The sequence below is a fragment of the Polyergus mexicanus genome, unplaced genomic scaffold (genome assembly GCF_030449975.1).
Source record: "Polyergus mexicanus isolate NDT 795.1 unplaced genomic scaffold, iyPolMexi1.0 SCAF_14, whole genome shotgun sequence".
In the NCBI taxonomy this organism is placed as follows: Eukaryota; Metazoa; Arthropoda; class Insecta; order Hymenoptera; family Formicidae; genus Polyergus; species Polyergus mexicanus.
The window spans coordinates 6915706-6932018 of record NW_027223334.1 but is presented as its reverse complement, the minus strand read 5'-3'; the positions used below and the strand labels follow the sequence as shown (position 1 = coordinate 6932018).

The 16313-nt window shown below is 40.8% G+C and overlaps 1 protein-coding gene across 2 annotated transcripts in view; it reads left to right on the top strand.

Moving 5' to 3' along the window:
* LOC138939406 (RNA-binding protein MEX3B-like) overlaps positions 1-3614 on the top strand; it is a 31979-nt gene extending 28365 nt beyond the window's left edge. For both annotated transcript variants that reach the window (XM_070307161.1, XM_070307163.1), the window contains exon 2: positions 1479-3614. In XM_070307161.1, the coding sequence (XP_070163262.1) occupies positions 1479-2467 (989 nt within the window). In that variant the 3' untranslated portion in view covers positions 2468-3614. The remainder of the gene's footprint in view (positions 1-1478) is intronic.
* The last annotated feature ends 12699 nt before the right edge of the window (positions 3615-16313 follow it).

Here is a 16313-nt window from a genome sequence, read left to right as displayed (position 1 = left end):
TTTCTTCCGATACTTGGAATTAGCGATTATTTTTAAACTAAATTTATTTTATTTTATTTTTCTAACGGGATGAATATTATGTAATGTAACGTGTATCTGTTACGTATAGGATAACATTCTATTCTCTCCGATGAGTTGCGCGAAAACGAAGCTCGAAAACGTTTCTTTGATACACGATTGAATGAAATTGTGTCTTCAATAGCATTCATTCCCCCAAAACGACGACCTCTCGACACCTCTTATACTTTCTCACTTACGAGACGACAGTTAGTCCCTTTGCCGCTCGCGTGTCATTAATCATTTATCGTCTTGTTGTTCAGCAATATCGATGTCGCAACGCGCGTTCCCGAAGAAGCCGAAACGTCCGTGACATTGCGCTGATCGTTACGCAAGGATATACCTTAGGCAAGGGCACTCTACGTCCAGTCGACGTGAATTCTCAAGCGCATTCTCTTCGCGCGCGGACAAAGTAATTCTGGAATTTATTCGCGGCCTTGCTCTCGTCCCCACGCTCTTTTGCCCTGAATTCCGCCTCACCGCTTCCTTTCGCTTTCTTATTGTCGCGATGCGCGTTCGGAAAATAAATACAAAATTTGATCGCGAGAGAATGACGAGATAGGAAAGACGACGACGTAGCGCGCGCGGATCGGGGAGAGAGACGAAAAAGCTACCTGGTATGCGATGCAACAACGCGCGTGTCGCCTTGTCTCCTTCCATCGCGACGAAGGAGAGAGTGAACTGAATGAAAGGGAGGTCCGGGAGGAGAGAGAGAGAGAGGGGGGGAAACGGTGAAAGAGGAGAACGGGGAGATTCTCAGGACGAGCGCGAGAAGGAGATGCGAGAGCGCGGGGAAGAAACGACAGAGATGAGCGCCAGGGGGGAAAGAAGGAAGAAGGAAGGAGGGAGGAGTGGTTCACCTGCATTGCTAGCATTGCGCTGGCTCAAGGCCAAAGAGTCTGCGAGACCGAGGACCAGACCGGGTCGGGACCTCCTTCCTTCCAGTTTCCTGCGCCCTGCTCTCTCACCGCGCTATTGCCGCTCTCTTGCTTCACGCGGCATCTGACGAGTCTCTCTTTTCTTTTCCGTTCTCCGCCCTGCATCTCGGTTGAGCGATACGCAAACAATTGCATCATGCACGCGCGCTGCCACTTTTGAAAGCTTATTACGGGTGTGCGGGCGGCTTTTCGCGCCAGGATGTAACGCGGGAGATATGAGAAATAAACGATAATATACGAGACACGTATACATGAGCGATACAACAATTCCAATCAATTTTCATTTACGCGTGTGTTTATGCATGTATTTGATCAATCATTAATTTGTACGATGAAATTGATTAAAAAGTTAAAATAATAAACGATAAGCATTGTACGACAATCGAAAAATAAATTTTCAAATAGCATCGATAGTATCGATAATATTGGTATGCAATAATATTCGTGTGCGTAACGAACGTTTCTCTCTTTGTTTGATTGCAGGTTGTAAGATCAAAGCGCTTCGAGCGAAGACGAATACCTATATCAAGACGCCCGTGCGAGGTGAAGAACCCGTGTTCGTCGTGACAGGGCGCAAGGAAGACGTGGCCCGCGCGAAGCGCGAGATTCTCTCCGCCGCGGAGCATTTTTCGCAGATTCGCGCTTCGCGCAAGAGTTCGTTGGGTGCCCTGCTCGGAGCGCCACCCGGGCCACCCGCGACCGTGCCCGGTCACGTGACGATCCAGGTACGAGTGCCCTACAGAGTGGTAGGTCTGGTTGTCGGGCCGAAGGGGGCGACCATCAAACGAATTCAGCATCAGACGCATACCTACATCGTGACGCCCAGTCGCGACAAGGAGCCGGTATTCGAGGTAACAGGCCTGCCGGATAGCGTAGAGGCGGCCAGACGCGAGATCCAGGCGCACATCACTTTGCGAACCGGCGCCGCGCCCGGCATCGTCGGCGACGACACCGATCTGCTGGGCGCACTCTGTCGCGGCGGTCTTGGCTCGGTCCTCGGTATTCAAAATATCGATCAACAGGGATCCAATAGCTCCACCAGTTCGAACGGCGCGTTTTCGAGCAGCGGCAGTTGCAGCAGCTCGTCCAGCAGCACTGGGGCAATCGGGCTGAACGACCTCGTTGCCATTTGGGGCGCCGGGCTGGAAAGAGACGAAGGACTGGGCGAATCGCCGTCGTTCGAGTCGCAGCCGACCTCGACGTCGTCGATCTGGTCATTCCCGAGCGTCACGCTACCCTCGAGGCCTTCGCCACCGGCGACGGCAAGTCCAGCGTCGCCCACAGACTCGCTTCTAGGCGGCGCGCGGCGTGAGTGCGTTGTATGCGGCGACAAGGAAGTCACCGCGGCGCTGGTGCCCTGCGGACACAATCATTTTTGCATGGATTGCGGCAACCGGGTCTGCGACAGCCAGGATCCAAGCTGCCCGGTCTGTAATAGGCGCGTCCTCCAGGTGCTCCGTATCTTCTCCTAAGAGGGGCCCCGTCGAGCCGCCGCCGCCCGTCAAGTCTCCCATAATGTGACACCGCTGGTGCACGCAGCGACTGCATCAGCAACTTACATTCTACCGCTCCTCGAGCATCACGGTCGGCTAATAACTGCGCTCCAGCACGCGCGACGATAAGAGCGGAGAACAACGTTGACGACAACGGCGATGGCTGCGCGACGATTCTCTCGGCGTCTTCAAGGTCGACCTCTCGTCTTTGCTGTCGTCATCGTCATTGTCATCGTCATCGTCATCGTCATCGTCATCGTCATCGTCATCGTCATCGTCGTCTTTGTCATCGTTTTACCATGCTGGTGTGATGCCGTCATCGTCAGGGGACCGAACGCGCACAATGTCTCAATTCCACGGCTGCCAATAATCTCTTTTACGCGACGGGAATTTACCTCGACGAATTGCTCATTTCGGTCGATCGTCGTCGAGTCTGTCGAATTCTCACTCACCGGATACAACGAAGCCAGTTTTTAAGTTCCACGAGATATATATTTAAAGAGAGAGACAGAGACAGAGTCAGGGATGGATACATTCACCCACCGTCATCGTTCCCCCCTACCCCTCCTGTATTTCATTCGCCTGTTCCCTTGCATAGACTGGGCTCGCGGCTCGTCGAGTACTCTAATAAGCCTCGAGGTATGAGAGACGACGGTACGACGGTATCTAACAAGTATTACCGTCGTACCGTCCGGAGTGACGCGCGAGAAAGAGCCTCTCTATCGCCCGCAAAAGATCGACGCTGCGATATTCTGCGACTGATATTATTAGTAGCGAGACTGATGGTTACCGAGACGCTACTTTTCATTTTCTTTTCATCGCGGAGGCTGCGGTCCGAATATGGATCGATCGACTCGCGGACCGACCGGCCTCATCGCCGACCTCTTGACTACGCTCGACACACCACTGGTGTTTCGCTGTTTTTAAAAAACTCTCTGCTCGTTCCTGTAATCTCTTTGGGTCGAACGTTTGCTGGGGACGGAGGCTGCTTGCTTAGCATGATGGATCTTAGAACTTTCTCAATTTCCTTTTATTTTTTTTTAAGTAACTATGACTGAATAGTGAATCACGTTCAAATCGTATCCAAAGATGTAACTTTCCATTTTTCGATCGCTTTTAAGCTTATACATACATACATATATACGTAATATGTTTATATATGTATTTGTATATATATATATATATATATATGTATATAAGTTTGTATATGTATATATATATATAAAATATTTGATCAACGCACGCTTACACATTCGTATCTTCAAGTGTCAATCTTTCTAATCGATGATGAATTGTGGAAGATACGTATCTAACATTCTTTATTTGTCTAACCTGCGATGTTTAATTTTGTGCCAAAAGGGCTAGACAAAAAGAAAATTACCTCGATAATTTCACAATAATTGCGCACTGGGCAACTTTATGATTATCTCATTCATGTATTCTCCTTTCATTCTTTTCAAACATGGGAGGCATATAATAGTTTTTGATCTCAGCGTTCGCTCGATACGCGCGTAGGAAGCATTAAGTTCTTATCATTGATTTGAAAAAAAAAGAGGTTTCCCGTTGCCGAGTGTACAATTACGTACTCGACGAATCTGCGAGCTGTGGTCGCGAGTGCGACAATGAAGATTACCGAGTATTATCCACATGTACACGAATCATAAGACACATACACATAGACATACTGTGGATATACTGATAAATGATCTCGCACTGACATCCTACACGTGAAAAAGAGAGGGAAAAGAAGAGAGGGTCACGGGCCCCTCGATTCGCCATGAAATCACGTAGCGAATATATAGCGGACGGCGCGTTCGTTCCACCCGGCTTCCCCTCGCTATATTAGAGTATTATCTTAAAATGTCTTTATATATAAATGAAATAATAATAGCTAATAATAATAATATATATATATATATATTTATATATTTATATTTTATATATTATATTTATATAAATATAAATATATACAATATATACTATATATATATATATATAGTCAGAAAATGTGACAGTGCGAAAGTGAAAGAGAATGGAAGAATATAAATGTGAATGAAAGAGATGACGAATGATATTTTGTCAAGATTTAGATTTTGTATTTTTGCGCATTTCGTCGATGGGACGGCGGGTGGTCTTGAATCGTAACAATATAAGAAAGAGAAAAAGAGAGAAAATTATTTAAGAATATATTGTGAGGAAATTGCAGAAAAAAATGCGGACAAAAAAAAAAGAGAGAATAGAACACAATGCGTAAGTCGAGGGGCCGTACGTCCGCTCTTAAACAGGAAGAACGCGAGCACATAAACGAGGTCGGTCGATGCGCCGGCGGCTCTCGCAAGTGTATTTTTCGACTAGTAATAATCGAGTAGATTGCTTAAACTCGACACTAAACGATACTCATTTCACGTAGGGATCGACGATACATACGTAGTGTCATTTTTATTTTCGTTAGAGAGAGGCGTAATCACTCATTATCGCTATATTACCTTGCATTAATATATGTATATATATATATATATATATATATATATATATATATGTATGTATGTATGTAACGTGTGGATGTATATGGGATCGCACATCCGTCATATACGTCCATTTTATTCTATATACATATACAATATCAGTATGTACCGCTTCTTCTCCGGGATCGCTGGGAGAAAGGACGAGCGTAAATCTCTCATTACTTTTGAAGACAAGACACAAGACGCAAGACGTTCTTCCTCTTCCGTTCTCGTGGACGAATATCGCGCTTTTGCGCACAAGAGCCTATCATAGGGCTCCATTAAATGTGAAAGTGCAACACCGCGACGTTCGCCCTTCGTATATGAGAAGGAGTTCGGTACCACGTTCCCCTATTCGTTTCTGTGTATAAATCTCGTTTCGAAGAAAGACAAAACAGGGGGAAGAAGCTAATCAAACGGGATCTCACTGTGAGGCCCCTAAACGTTCGCGCGTGACAGGAGACGTGACAGATACTCCAAATTTTTATTCGAACAACAAAGGATAGCTTAACAGCGCACGCGGAAGAGAAATGAAAAAACTCTTCCGCGTACTTACGTTTTTCCTCGCTTCGACATCGAGTTTATTCAACGTTCCACATTTTCCTTTTCGACTCTTGTTGATTGTCCCCTTGATATCTCGCCCGACCTCCCCCCCCCCCGCTCCCCCCTCCCCAAACCTCCTTCGTCGTTGTCTGCATTTCTATTTTTTTATCATCAAAAAAATTCTTGTCAATCGTTGCCATTTTTTAAACGAATATATGCTCAAGACGCAGCTCCGAGTAAAATCGAGGTATATTATATTATATATAATACATATATTACATATATTATATATAAATAAATATATATATATATATATATATCTAAATCGCGCTCATCTCGTGATGGGCGTTGGGAGATGAAAGAGAATATTTTTTCGATCTTTCCGAACAAGAGACTCGATTTTTTTGTTTATTTTCTATTTTTTAATTTTTTATCGCGCGAAGATGTCTCCGTTCGCCGTGTGCTTCGTTACTCCGCTCCAGTTCCTCCTATACTTTCCATATATATTATATATATATATATATATATATATATATATATATATATACCGCGACAATCTTCGTTCTGGACTCTTGTTTAAACGCATGAACGAAGACACGCACTCACTCTGCACGCACTAAACGCACGCTAAAAAAAAAGAAAAGAAAAAAAAAATTGCGTACGCACGAGTTTCGGTGAGTGCGCGGAAGACATGCGCGAACGATATTTGTATATTATTATTCGTTACTTATATATCGAGAAACGTCACATACAAACACTTCATAAACACGGAGGGAAGGAAACATACACACATATATACACACATGTATAAAACACGAAAAGTACATCAACAATACATAAAACAAAAGCGTATATTTATATATTATAATAATCGACGAGAAAGAAAAAGAGAGGCAGAGAAAGAAGTTTATTATATTTAAGTTCAAAGTAAAGTAAATTCTATATTTTTTCTATATTAAGTATAAAGAAAGAAAAAAGGATGCTAAAACAAAATATGGTGATGTGACATACATACACACACACACACACACACACGTATATATATATATAAAATATATTTATAGGTATTTTATCTCTTTAGCATTTACGTTCCGAAAGACATAGCGCTGTCGCCGAGCGCAAGAAATACAAGCGGCTAATGTGCACGTGCGTATGTAATGTAAATCGTGTCAAGTAATCTCTCATTTTAATTTTGCTAAGATAGGAATCTCCGGGGGGCGCGCGCGCCTTCCGCAAGATTCTGGAGGTTGTGAAAGGAGAAGAGGGCGATAAAACGGGGCAAAGAAGGAAGAGAGATGGACGATGCTACGAGAAAAGGATTTTTAAGCGGGAAATACTTTTAGAGAGAGAGAAAAGGAGGAGAAAATTTCATCGCGATTCCACATATATATGCATGCGTTTGTACATTACCTTTCGATTGGATTATTGGGCGGATGTGTGCAGAGAGAAAGATTATATATTATACATATTACAATAATATATTAAATATTTAAATTAATAGTGATCCCGATGAGAGAAGCCGCGCGATGTTATTTATGGATAGATCATGCTTATCTATTACTCCAGTGAAAAATACGCGCGCGCGGATAGAGAAACACACGCGAGGCGAAGAGAGGGAACCGTGAGAATTTCCGGAAACCAGAGGACGGAAGAAGTTTTGCTTTTAAAAATAGAGGGAACGATAATAGGTTTAAGAGGGAAAAGCATAGGGTGGTTGCCTGAACTCGGAACGTGATGTCAAACCCAAACGGATGAGCGGCGCGTGTGTAAGTAGGGGGAGCTAAAGAAGAAACGAAGAGAGACAGATCAAGTTGCGAATTTTTTTTTTTTTTACGATCGTTGAATGATGAGCGAAGTTCGAGAGTTCGAGACGCGGTACAACGCATCCGAAGCGTTCCAATTTTCTAGCGAGTGAGTAGTCTGTGCAAAGCATCATCTTGCCCCCTAATAATCATCCCATTGATAATCATTGATTTATGGTGCTTTTAGGAATGAATTGTGGTATATGACAAAATTGTGAGGGACTATCGAATGTATTATGAAAATCGATATAATATTTAATTATATATAGGACACAATCTTTCCGACGACACGCGGTCGGTATCGGAAATCCTCATTTGATTGTCGCGAATGCGTTTCAATCTTTGTATCGCGCGTCGAGAGTTGAAATTCTCTTCAAGAGATTCGTCGTTACTCAGTCTTCCCTCTACGATCTCGCGTTTCGACTATATCGGGTTCGAACCGTGTTTGGGCAACTCTCGAGCAACTATCAGAGGTAAATGACGGAGAAGGAAAGTTTGGATTAAAACGTTAGGCAAGTGAAGGGAGTGAATTGGATGGATATCTCGCAGAACAAAAGCTCGTCGAGAACCTCCGCTAGACTTTGGGACAATTCTGCTATATAATTAACACGTTAACCGTGAAACACACACGCACACTCGAATACGACACTTGGGCAGCCTTCACTTTGGCCGAGGTTCCGACATCGCGCAGGATCGTCGGCGTTGTCGTTTTCTCACAATCGTCATCTTCGTATAAACACGTGCTCGTACGTGTACGTTCCCTTCTTTCCCATCTATATAGGATTTATCGCGATAATACCGACAATATAAATCGTCCTCGCGAATGTCAAAGCTTCGAATTTCGAGATAGACTCGAAAAGAAAACGCGCGAAATTTCGTTAAAATCTCGTTCTTCTGTCGCGGAGATGTAAGATATCTATGATTGTCACCCCATCACACCGTTCGCCATTGATCGCACACAGGAAAAGTGGGACAAACGTTTGCGTAATTTACATAGTGCCATACGTAAATCAAAAGTTGAGCGCGCGCGTAGTGCCGCTGATAAGTGATAATAAACGGCGGTAGAGTTTAGCACGGTAACGAGCTAACACGAGCTGGGGAAATCGCTATAATTACACGGCTAATCAAACGTCGATAGTAAAACAGAGAGATAGAGAGAGAGAGAGAATTCTTGGATGATACCGTTCGAACTTTTCGCTCTCGCTTCTTTCACGATAAGCCTTTCCTCCTCTTCTCGTGTATTTATGTACGTTCATGCATTCATATTCGCGCGTCGTGGGGCATTCGCGGATGATGCTATCAAAACACGCACTCGCCAACACACCGATAATGTAATAAATAAAAGGGACGTGGCGCGTCTAGTTTTAGAGGCATTCTATAATGAGTAACTTAACTGATAAGATGTCTCTCTCGTGACGTAAGATTTAATAATTGTAAAATATTATAAAGCGTAAACTTTTAATGATTATTATATAGCCGTTGGCTGTGACCGATAACTGCCATTTTCTTAATCGAGAAATAAAGGAAAAAAAGAATAATAAACGCGATAGAGCGGAGAAGTAGTAAGAGGTACCGTACGCGGACCGCACACAATTATAAGCACACGCAAACAAACACATATACATATATACGTAAGATGAGGAAAAATGGCTAGCATACACATTCATATGTAAACACTTATGTAAACACGACATATACACACGGAGTATATACACTGTAACGACATCTTGGATGCGTACAACACGAGATATTCTCGCGCGTACAATCTTCGCGAGAGGAGAGATGCGGGAAACAATTCGCCAAGTGACGAGTATATCGATAACAGGACGATAATAAGAACAAACGCGAATCGAGCACGAATCGATGACGATGGTGGAAACGAAAAGGTCAATTTATCGACGATGGAGTAAAAAGAGAATGAAACGAATGTACGAGCAAGCGCCGCGAGAAAATCGTCTGTGGACCCCTCTCGGCTTCGATCCGCAGCAACCCCCCGTTCGTTTCAAAACTCGGGTAAGGGAATAGAGAAGAACATATTGTTAAGGATATAAGAGAGAGAAAGAGAGCGCACAACATACACACACCTATACACGACGATACATATCTCCAAGTATAATAATTAAACGTAAGAAAGATTATATATATATATATATATATATATATATATATATATATATATATAACTTATAGTATAGACGGCAGAGAGTAATAAGGGAAGTTAAAAAAAGAGATGATAATTTAACTATAGGAGGAATATATCGATGCATATACATATATGGATAGATAAATATATAGATATATATATATAGATGTATACATATACATAGAGAGAGAGAAAAGAATAGAAAGGAACAGAGGGAAAGATATGATCGTTGTTGCTTCATTTAAGTCTATTTACTATATTATTAATTATATTCTATTGAATAGATCTATAACCGAGGATAATTGCATCATATTATTATTATTATTAATTTTTTTTATTGCGTCATACTTTTATTATATAAATATTGATTAATAGTATTATTATATATTATTATATATAATATTGGTCTATATATATATATAGTATATATATATATTTTAATGTGTATTCAGTTCTCTTGTTTGTGCATAGTACGTCTCAGGCACTATCGAATTTCGCGAGGGACACTCACTCTTCAAGGAAAACGATGACCGATGATCTTTCAACGGGATTGTCTTATTCGTTAGTTTTCCTTTCGTTTCGTTTCGTTCGCGCCCTCATCTCGCCCGTTTCTCGATGCGAAGGAAAGGATTAACGTTTCTCTCAATCTCGTGCCCGTCTTTATTTCCCTTTCGATAGCTTTTCACCTCCATCCTTCTTTCGTCTTATCGTTTTCGTGGCTTGTGCAAGCTATCGGCCGATGATGATGGATAAGTGATCGGACATGAGTGAGAAAAACGCGTTTTACGATATCTCTAATATATATATATATATTATTCTATATAGACACGCATACACAAAACGTACATATACACGTAATTATAAAAATATTATATGTAGGCACACGTATACAGCCTCGACACACATACGTATCTCTACACCGCGGCTATCGTCTAAAAGGGACCGCCCGTTTGAGATAAGTGTATAGCGCGGAGATTGGATTATGATTATAATTAATAACGTTATTCTTGCATTTTATATTACGAGCGTGATCGCGACTTATCAGGCTGCTACTCGTATATTCTCGCAGCGTCGCGAGTCAAAATACACGGATCGTATAATTCATCGGAGATTTTAGAACGCTTTTTTTTTTTTTTTTTTTTTTATTACTTAACATATATCTACTTAATTATCTTAAAGAGGGGGAAGAAAGTCGTAGCTGTGCGACCGGATCTCACCTCCGCCCGGTGCGCGTCTGTTTCTCCTAGACTGCATACGTTATTTAATTACCCGCGGATATACGGGACGCGATGTGTTTCTCGGGCGACACGCGTCGCCGATAATCTCGATACTCACGTTCTCGTCATCGTTTCGTCATCGTCACCCAAACGACAATAGGGTAAGGATGACGATTCGCGATCGCGAAGGACCGATGTCACGCAGCTATATACGTTAGCGCTCTCAGCCCACAAACTCGATCTCAGAAAAGAAGAGGAATTGTTCTTTCATTTTTTTCCCCTTAAAGCTCTCCTTTTCTCGGTTCGCTTGCTTTTTTCGTCATGTGATTTCGCGTTCGCGCGTTAATCGGCTGTAAGTTTCTCTTGGCGTTTGCGTCTCGCGCGACGTCTCTTCATTCCTTTCCTTGCATCTCGCTTCGTTCGAATGCTTCATTCGTTTGACGTCTTTCTCATCGATTTTAGATTAATATTTGTCGTTTTTTTGTTGTTTTACATCTTTAAAGAAATATAATAAGTTAATTATTGCGAGGAAAAAGAGACAGGGGGCTTGCACTCTTTCCTCAGAGATTCTATGAATGTGAAGACTTTTTGAAGGTAATAGGCTGTGTAAGAATCAGTGAATTTTGTGACACACGATCCGAGGGAGGCAACCGCTCTGAGATTAGGAGAATCAGTATTTTAGAAGATGTATATATACATATATATATATATATATGTGTGTGTGTGCGCGCGTGTATATATATATATATATATATATATATATATATATATATATATATATATACATATAATATTATTAACATTATCATGATTGATATATTCTTATTGCCGTATACAACTAAAGATTGAAGATGTCTGAGCCTTGTCTGAGCCTTCTCCTCCGACAAGTGAGCATAAACGAGAGGAAGAAATTATATTGTACTGAATAGTCGTGCGAAACAAAATCAGATGGTCGATTTTATTATAGTGAGATATTAAATTTGATTATATAGTAAGAAATGGATCGTGAGAAATGAAGGGCAAATGTTACGATATTTTAGACTGAAAAATTTAAAAGACAAACACTTGAAAAAGAAAGGAAAAGAGGAGGAAAATTGAAATAGAAAATATAATTTTAGTTAATATAGAGAATAACGGAGAATATCTTATGGCGCTTTTTAATTATCTTTAATTATATATCGTGCATGAAATATATATAAACGCATTATTGTAGTTATCGCATTATTATGATTACGATATTATTATATTATTATATATCATATATATCATATATATTGAATGTTGTGCTCAGTGTTTTTTTCGCGGCCCCTGCAATGTGACGATGCGGGGTTCGACGGGAGGGAGAGAGAATGAAGATCTTTATCAGAGAGAGAGAGAGATTCTTAATATATGTAACGAAGATATTTTATGTTCGATGTTTTTTTTTTTTTTTTATTATTAATCTCATTATATTTATCATTTATACGTAACTATTATTGTGCTAGTATCCCCGTTTCGCTTTCCGCCCTGTGCTTTTTCGTTGCTACTCTCCTCTCTCTATCTCTCTCTTTTCGCTTACTCTTGTCTTGTTCTGCGATATCTTGATTCTCTATTTTCCTTTTTTTTTTCTCGAATTTCCCTGACGATGGAAAGTCGCGACATCGATCGTTGATTGAGATATCGTCGATCGATTCATCGCGGCTGGATCATAGAAGGGAGAGAGAAACTGTTGCAAATCGTCTGGGCATTAATCGCAAATTGCTAAACTAAGACGTATCGCTTCTTTTCTTTCTTCGTTGGGGTTTTCGAAAAAAAAGAAAGAGAGAGATAGATAGATAGAGAGAGAGAGAGAGAGGGGGGGGGGGGAGAGAACGAGCGAGCCGCTTTTTATAGGGGGAGACCAGGTTTCGTCGCGATGTTACAGTGTCCAACGACGTTGCCATTCGCTCCGATGATAGCTATAATCACAATCCTCTTTTATAATAATATTAACTAAAGCAGCAATAATTAACCGCAGCGTCAGGTGAACTGTGACAGTACTAGAGCGACGTATCGGTTTCCCCATAATTCGTCTCTGATGTCCCATATGTTCTACTCCCCCGCGATCGTATATAGCGTACATACGATAGGACGACACTTTGTTGTCCAATGTCCCTGATAATCTCCAATCCAATTAGATGGACAAGATACGCAGAGTGCACGAAATTTAGCGATATTTCCCTTTCGCGTCACGTATGTACATTATATGATATACAATATATACGCGAAACGATAATATTAAATAAATAATTTCCGTAATTTTACACTTTTATTCCACATTTAGGCTCCGTTGTGAACGAAACGAAACATACACACGCCCCTACAATCGCAGCAAAATACGATATGTATGTATACTGATTATAATTATGAGACTACTATACTACTACTATTATTATTTCGAATAATTAGAATCCTAGAAGCTATGAGCGCGAGGGTATAAAAGCGACAGAAACACGCGAGAATTATTTTTTAGAGTACTATATTCAAATCAATATAAGAGAGAGAGAGAGAGAGAGAGAGAGAGAGAATGAAAGCGAGAGAAATAGCGAGCGAAAGAAAAAAATGAGCGAAACAAATTATAGAAGCAGCAAGGTTATTATTTTCTATATTTTTTTATGTAATTTTGTGGACACGCGATAATATATTACACTATTATTATTAATATTATTATTATTATTATTATTATTATTATTATTATATTATTATGAATATTTTAATATATAATATGATTTTTATATACAATGTGTACTTATGTTTTTTTTTTCCTGTGTTCTTGTCTGGTTGTTTGAAACTTTGTGTTTGGTTTTAATTAATTGTTGCTTTTCGAGACACTTGATTACCGGTTCTCCGTTGAGAGAATTGAATAATGTTGTAACATTGAAACACACAAAATCAAACACGCCAAGCAACCGACTATCCTATATTAATCATATATATATAATGTTTTATTATTATAATTATTATATTTATTATCGTCTTTTTACGGTGTATTATTCTTATTATCAATACACTATACAGGATGTCCCATAACAATCGCTATTCTGTAACAGAATCTTAGACCGATGCATAAAGTCGAAATCTTGTTCAATGAATATTAATCGGACATTACTTTTCATTATTTCTTATAATCCGTAATTTCTTTATACTTACGTTTTCTCTGATATTTTGCAATTAATAATAATAATAGAAGAGTAGTTCTGGGACAGTCTGTGTACATTATGTGTGACCAATCGTTTACGAAAGAGAGAGAAATTATTATCTACAATGAAACTTTATTCGATTACTTATCATAATGCATATTTTTTACCTGGTATATTTTTTCGAATTATATTTTATATTTATAGCACAGATATATATATATATATATATATATATATATATATATATATATATATATATAATATTGCGATATATTGCATCGTTTTTTAATAATATTCGCCGTCTTAGCCGAGTCGATGATGCCGGATGTCGTTTCACACACACATTATCGATATATCCATCTATTGCTCTATCATCAAAACGTTTATTTTTATACGATACAGAAATTACACGCGCGCGCTTCATTCATTGTAACGACGAATCGCATAGACTGCATTCTATTTCAATATTTGAATGCGAATGGTGATTCGCGACTATTTGAACGACGAACGAAATGGAAAAGATTGCCGTTTAATATATAACTGTAAGAAGATTCTTATACACATACATACACACACACACGCACACACAAACCCGTACCAAAAATATTTTATTAAAAAGGAGGATATATACGAGTCTCTAGAAAGGAACGACGCATACACTTGCATATATCTATTTACTGGAAACAAATTTAATAAAATGTTACGTGATTTTTATACATTAATATTTAATTTCTCTCATTGTTTTTCTGCGTCTCGCGTTATCCACTACCTTTTCGTTCATCGTTATCCATACTTTTGTTCTACCTCATCCATGAAACTCTTCGATCCTCGCTATTTTATAGACATATCTTTCTGTATCCCAACTATTTTTATATATTTATATTTATTTTATGATATATATTTGTATGCTAAATTGTCTAAAAGAAAAATGTGATTTCGAAATATATTATAAACTTCTCGGCGTCGACTGGTTACTCGGGCGTGCATGATTGTATCGAGATGCTACGAATGCGGGCTTTGGGGGTGGATATAACCCTGGTTCCATGTTTCGTGATCCCGCTACTGACGATCGCGTGTCGAACCGCGACCGGCCAACGAGGCGGTATACAGTACGCAGGAGCGTGCCGCGAAAATCTGTCTCGTCGGCCCCTTGGGCGTCTCGGCCGCACAAGGGGCTGTTGCCCGTTGGGATGGCAACGTCGCATTGCAGCGTTGGGGTTGCGGACGGTCGATGCCGTTCTGGTGACGGTGTGCCGAGGTTACCGCTTCACGGCCCTACGCTCTCTCTCTCTTTCTCTCTCTCTCTCTCTCTCCCCTATTCTGTGGATATCGAGATTATTACTAGGAGACCTTTTTCAATTCATCTTCTTCAATTCATCCCTTCAGCCATCTTTTCCTGATTTTTCACGGGGCTCGTTCTTGCCGATTATACGAGAACGTGCTTTCTTCTTCCTTCGTTTCTTCAATTTCTTCCTAAAAGCTTTACTGGTGACTGGTCGAGAATAATATTGCGGGGGTTGTATTTTTTCGAAAAGAATCGATAAATTTTTGAGCGAGTTTGTGTCATTGATAACGTGGTAACGCGCAGCTAACATCGCGAATCGTATTACGCTGCATCAGTCGGCGCGCTTCCTCTTTCTCTCTTTGCCGTTTCAACCCCTACAACTTGGCGCGGTCTCTCGTCAGCCTCTATTGCTCCGCAGTAGATCGATAGCGTGAAACAGTGCTCTCTCTCTCTCTCTCTCTCTCTCTCTCTCTCTCTCTCTCTCTCTCTCTCTCTCTCTCTCTCTCTCGTACGACTCGCGCGCTGATGTATGTTATAGGCCGGCATACATCGCGTCGTTGGAAAATGAGTGAACGCTCTATCGTAAGGGATTGAAAGAGAGCGCGTGAGGGTGAGGCGATGAAAAGAAGAAAGAGGAGAGACAGGGAGAGGGAGAGGGAAAGCGGTCGCCTCGAGACCGATTTCAGAGCCGTAACTTGTTTTATCTGTGCCCATGTCTCTTCACATTGATCTCCATCGAAATTGGATGAAAGATCGTTTAAAGATCGTCGGAGCTACGGCTCATCTTGAGGCAGATGCATAATATCAATATAGTATCGCAAAAATTATGCGAAATTCCCAGTCCTTTTGTTACTCGTACTCGATGCATCCGATCATTAATCCATATTTTATTAAAATCGAATCTCGAGGTCCATTTGAATATCGAAAGAGAGCCTTGGTGTATCTCGAGCAAATTTAACTTGCCAGCCGAATCGATACCTCTGTTTCTCGTCCGCGAAACAGTGCTCTCGACATTTCCCTAATTACGACAGTTTCGTCCCCGAACAATTAGAGTTGCGCCGAAGAGAAAGCTTGTCTTTGATTTCGCGGAGACGGAACGCGATATTCGACAGCAACTTTGAATATTTCACGACGCTCTTGTAGGGATTTTTATCGATCGATATCCTTAGTTTT